General features: G+C 41.6%; 1 protein-coding gene across 1 annotated transcript; it reads right to left on the bottom strand.

Moving 5' to 3' along the window:
* Positions 1-1812: 1812 nt before the first annotated feature.
* MBL2 (mannose binding lectin 2) lies at positions 1813-5119 on the bottom strand. The gene is given in 4 exon segments (XM_060125759.1): positions 1813-2186; positions 2966-3034; positions 4423-4539; positions 4936-5119. Coding segments are annotated over 4 exon segments (744 nt in total).
* Between the last annotated feature and the right edge of the window lie 204 nt (positions 5120-5323).

Raw genomic sequence — 5323 nt, 5'->3', positions numbered from 1 at the left:
TTTTGTGTGGGATGTCCTGCCCTCTAGAGAGAGTGGAGGCTGCTCACGGAAAGACCCCATGCCACATTTTGCACTGAAAAGAGAAAGTTGAGATTAGGAGATTTCAAATATGGGTGAAGGGTTATACAGGGAGGGTGTGGTCACAGGAAAATAAAGGCTAGGATCTCAGGACCTAACATGTTAACTTTTCTCAAATGTTACAGCATCTCAAAAGCCACTCACTGAGAGAAAAGGCAGTATTTGAAGCTGATTTGTCCCTGAGAAATAGGAACTCTGATAAAAATGACTGAAAAATGGGAAAATTTCCCCAAATGTGTTTAGATTCAGCGTGGCCTAAGCACTGTCACTGATTGTCACCATGGTGAAAATGGGTTTGAGAGGGTTTTTCTTTTCTGTTTTTTGTATGCTTCTGCCTCTAGTTACTGCTTCTATGTGGAGTTCTTTCATATTCATGGATGTGGCTTGTGACCTTCTTATAAGTCATTCCAACCCCTCAAAGCATGGAATTGTGGAGAGGGGGTGGGGGGGCGGTTTGGAGTGTCCCCAGTCCTGACTTACAGGGGCTGGAGGAGTCACATCCACTTAAAGGGCGGGTGGGCTAGGCTGGGCTGCTGAAGAAGGGCTCAGGCTCCACAAGATGTCAGTGACACCCTTCTGGCTCAGCCTGAGCAGAATCAGAAAATGAAAAATGGGATCATCAGGAAAAATTAAAGTAAATTTTTCAGTCTTGAATTACTACAGGGGGATAGGGACTTCATCTTTAGACAGTTTGCCTTGTGAACTCAATTCTCTGAAGGGTCTAAGAAAAGTCATTTATTTTAAGTTTGTTTAGCTTTTTTTGCTGTTGTGAGAATGGGGGGTTTGACTTTCAAATCCATCACATGTTGGAGCTGAAACAAGAAGTCTGAACATATTTTTTATATTATCTAAATGCTATCTTTCCTGTAAACATAGTAAAGAAAGTCAGGCAGCGGGCAGAGAGAAGGTAGGACTAAGGGTCCTCTCAGATGTATTCTCTTTTTTTTTTTTAATATTTATTTTATTGATTTATTTATTTGGCTGCGACGGGTCTTAGGTGCAACACACGGGATCTTCGTTGCTGTGTGAGGAATCTTTGTTGTGGCATACGGGATCTCTTTTTTTTTTTAGTTGCAGCACGTGGGATCTTTAGTTGCAGCATGCAGGATCTTTAGTTGTGGCATGCAAACTCTTAGTTGTGGCATGTGGGATCTAGTTCCCTGATCAGGGATCGATCCTATTAATACCTGAGACTGGCAGAAAAGCTATGGAATTAGGCTGGGAAGATGTCATTTAGGGGAGCTCTCGCCCCAAAGAGAAAGAAAGGCTCAACAGAACACAAGTGTTTAGAGTAAAGGGAAAAATAAATCCATTTTAGTTTTGTACCTTAGATAACACTACTCAAACAAAAATTAGCAGCCTAATTAAATTAGATAGTTAATATACTACACATAATGTAGGGCCTAACTCATAGTAAACATTTAAAAATTTGTTCTTAGTACTACTAGTACTGCTGCTGCTATTATTACTATTATTATTTTGTAGTTATTGTTGTTAGTGATTATTATTAGTGATTGAGTCTGAACCAGAAACTCTTAGGCCACTATCAGTCTCTTCTCACTTTTCACTCCCACATCTCATCATTCTCAATCCATTCTTCTCATTGTCTCTGATTCCCCTCAAAGGGGCAACTCAATACTGGGTATGGGAAATTGATATAGATTTATCTTTCAAACCAGACTGTCAACCTGTGAGATGAGCAAAGGGACAGGAGAGCCTGAGGGTCACGCTCCCTCAGGCAGAGTATTTGCAGACAGCCAAAAAGGAGGCAGAACAGGTGATGTCATTCCACGTGCCATCCACCAGGAGTGTCACACAATGTTCCTCAGAACCAGCGTTATTGGGCTTACCATCATGCCAATTTTGGTAGGTCACCCTCTTTCCTGTCAGATCCACAGACTGGCCATCAGTCTCCTCATATGTGATGCCCAGGAAGGCCCCTCCACTGGCTATATCCTGGATGGCCTTGTTTTCTTCAGCATTAGTAGGAATGGCCACAGAGGCCTGGAACTGGGCACACAGAGTCTTCACTTCATCAAAGGTCATTTTTTCACCATTGGTAAAATAAAACTTTTTGCCAACTTTTTTGCCCTAAGAGAAGATCAGCCCTAAAATGGGAAAATATAGGTGACACTGGCTTGTCTCTAAGTCCAGCTCAAGATATTTTTCTGGACAAAGCCTTCAACAGTAGCGTTGCCACATAAAATACAATATGTCCAGTTATATTTGAATTATAGATAAACAATGAAATTTTTTTAGTATAAGTGTCTCACATGCAATTTTTAGGACATACTTATACTAAAAAAAAATTAATTGTTGTTTACCTGAAATTCAAGTTTAACTGGGTGTCCTATATTTTTCTTTGTTAAATCTAGCAGTCCTAATCTGAAGAAACAGAATGGAACAAAGGCCTTTGGCTTTTTGGACCAGAGTTCTAGAATACATATAATTGGAATTCTAAGTTTTACCCCAATATTAACTTAAAAATAAATTTAAATGTCTGAGAATATTTGTCCTAGGCCAGGAAACAAGTTAGCCTCATTGCCAGTTCTCAGCAACAGCATAACAAAGGGAAAGAGGCATAGGTCCCATTTTCAGTGACACATATGTACACTGATAGTAAAGATAAAGGATCAGGGTCTCTGGTATCAGACTGACTTCAATTTATAAACTGTCTCTGCCACTTATTAGCTCTGTGCATTTGAGCAAATTATGTAATTTTCCTTTGCTTCCGTTTCTACCAAAAGGTTGTTGTGAGGATTTCATGAGGTCAGAATATGAAAAACACCTATCCAGGTACTAGAAAATTACATGTATTCAATAAATATTTGTTGCTTTCCACTTTCCCAAACTTCAAGCTGCCTGAAAAGTAAGAGAGAAGGCTTACATTTTTTGAGCTGGTCCAGTTCTGATCGCAGAGCTGCTCTTTCTGAAGTAGCCTGGCTAATATAGTTACCTAGAAAATTAAAACAAAGTGAAAGAGCATTGTTGAAAAGGCATCTAAGAACTACAAGGGGTAGGGTACCTTTTCAAACTAAAAAAAAAAAAAAATCAAGATAAAAGTTTCTTTTATACTGATATTTGCTCTTTGAAGAAAAAGGAAAAATATTTTAAGCATAAAGAAGCATAAAGAAGGAAAAAGTATCTGTTTCCATCCAGCCCAAAACATCACTCATCTGTTGAATGTATGTAAAGACACTCTGTACATGCATACACACCCACACGCACATACATACACTCCCCGTTGACCGAGTATTATAGCACTCCACGTGCCAAGCTATTCACTAATTGGTTTTTTCCCCAAACAAATAGCTCTATCATGGGTAAACTTGTGGAATAAAATACTTGAGGAATTATTATGAGCTGGTGAATATTGACTATAAAGATTGCAGGGTTTTGTCTTTGGGGAAGTTTTGTTGTTGTTGCTTTTTGTTTTTTTTTTCCCTGATTTTGTTCAGTTAATCAGTAAACCAGGATTTTTGTGAGTTGCCCATTATCCAAGAGGGGAGGGCATGAGGCAAGCTATGTGTAGTAGATGGCAAAAATGACCTCAGTGTGGTACAGCTTCTCTCATTAAGAAATGGAGTTTATTTCCCCACTCCTTGAATCTGAGAGGGCCTTGTAACTTGTTTTGACCAATGGAATATGGCAGAAGCAATAATGTATGTGTCCTAAGCCTTCAGGAGGCCTTAAGTCTTCTGTTCTTTCTTCTTTTGGAAATCCTGTAATCATCTCTATGTGAATAAGCCCAGGTGAGTCAATTGGAGGATGAGATCTGGCTCAGCTACGCTCATCACTCCAGCTGATGGCCAAACAACAGCCAGACATGTAAGTGAGACCATTGGCCATCAGTTGACCACAGACACATGAGTGAGTCCAGCTGAGACCAGCAAAGAAATCACTTGATTCATAGATTCGTGATTTAAATAAATGGCTGTGTTTTGTTTGTTTCTCATGAGATAAGAGATAACTGGCATACCATGTATCTACCATTGTTGTGAAAATAGGCATAACAAGCCCAACACATAGATAACCTACTTTATCCCTTTTGGACCAGAGCCTCACATTGAATTGTTTCAGCTGAAGGAGAGCCTAGGCTTAGCTCCTCCAGGAGGCACCTGATGAGGGTTTGGCTCTGAAGGGTTTATGAGTCTGTATTCAGGCATTAATAGGAACCCCTTGAGGCTCTAAGTAACCTAGGGAAGCTAGAGGCTGCTGGGTCAGGAAGCAGAGTTGGGCATCTTCCCAGGAAGCAGCAGGAGAAGGGGCATCTCCCACATGGTACTCAGAGTTGCCAGACGCCGGGGGCCTTCAGCCTAGACCTTGCTGAAGTAAATTCCTTACCCAAATCATCTCCAGGGTCTCCTTTTTGGCCCACTTGTCCTGGTAACCCAGGTGGCCCTGGCATTCCTTGAGGCCCTACCTTTCCGGGAGGGCCCTGAAAGCCTCTGAGTCCTTGACCTGTTGGAGGACCAAGGAAACATGACAGTATTTGCGTTCCTGCTCTATTTCTCCAAAAGCATGATGCCCAATCCCCTCCCAGGAGGAGGGAGACACTGATCCAGGGCTCACATTCTGAACCGCTCTTTCTAATGACCATAGAAGGAAAGCCTCCTGTGTCCCATGGGATGGTCTGCCTTGAGGGTCAACTTCCTGAGCCGGCAGGACCACCACGTGTCACCAGTTCCTGTGTGGAAGTTTGGGATGCCAGAGTCAGAGCTGTATCTCTCTTTTGAATTATAATTTGTAGTTGAGAGAAATACAAGCTACATGAATATGACATTATCCTCCTCACATCTCCAGGCAGTTTCCTTTGGAAGATAAAGAGTCACAGAGATAGAACAGCCCAAACTGTACCTGGTTCTCCCTTTTCTCCCTTCGCACCATAATGCCTATCTTTGCCTGGGAGGCCGTTGATTCCTGGAGAACCACAGGCAATCACAGGGCAGGTCTTTTGTACATTCTCACAGTTTTCTGTTTCTGTACACAATGCTGTCACCACAATCAGGAGAAGCAGAGGGAGTGATGGAAACAGTGACATGGTCCTCACCTTGGTGTGGGAAAAATCAAGGAAGATTATCTCATCCTGTTCAGTTAATCAACACATATTTACTGAACCTGCCCTTTTTCCTATAACCTATACTGGGCACAGGTGATATAGAGATGGATGACCCATTCCTGCCCTCCAGATTGGGGATTTGGAAAAGTAAATCCTCCTGTGACGTTGTATTACTACTTCAACTTG

Source organism: Lagenorhynchus albirostris, chromosome 16 (assembly GCF_949774975.1).
Source record: "Lagenorhynchus albirostris chromosome 16, mLagAlb1.1, whole genome shotgun sequence".
Lineage (NCBI taxonomy): Eukaryota > Metazoa > Chordata > Mammalia > Artiodactyla > Delphinidae > Lagenorhynchus > Lagenorhynchus albirostris.
This window is presented reverse-complemented; position numbering and strand designations above follow the sequence as displayed.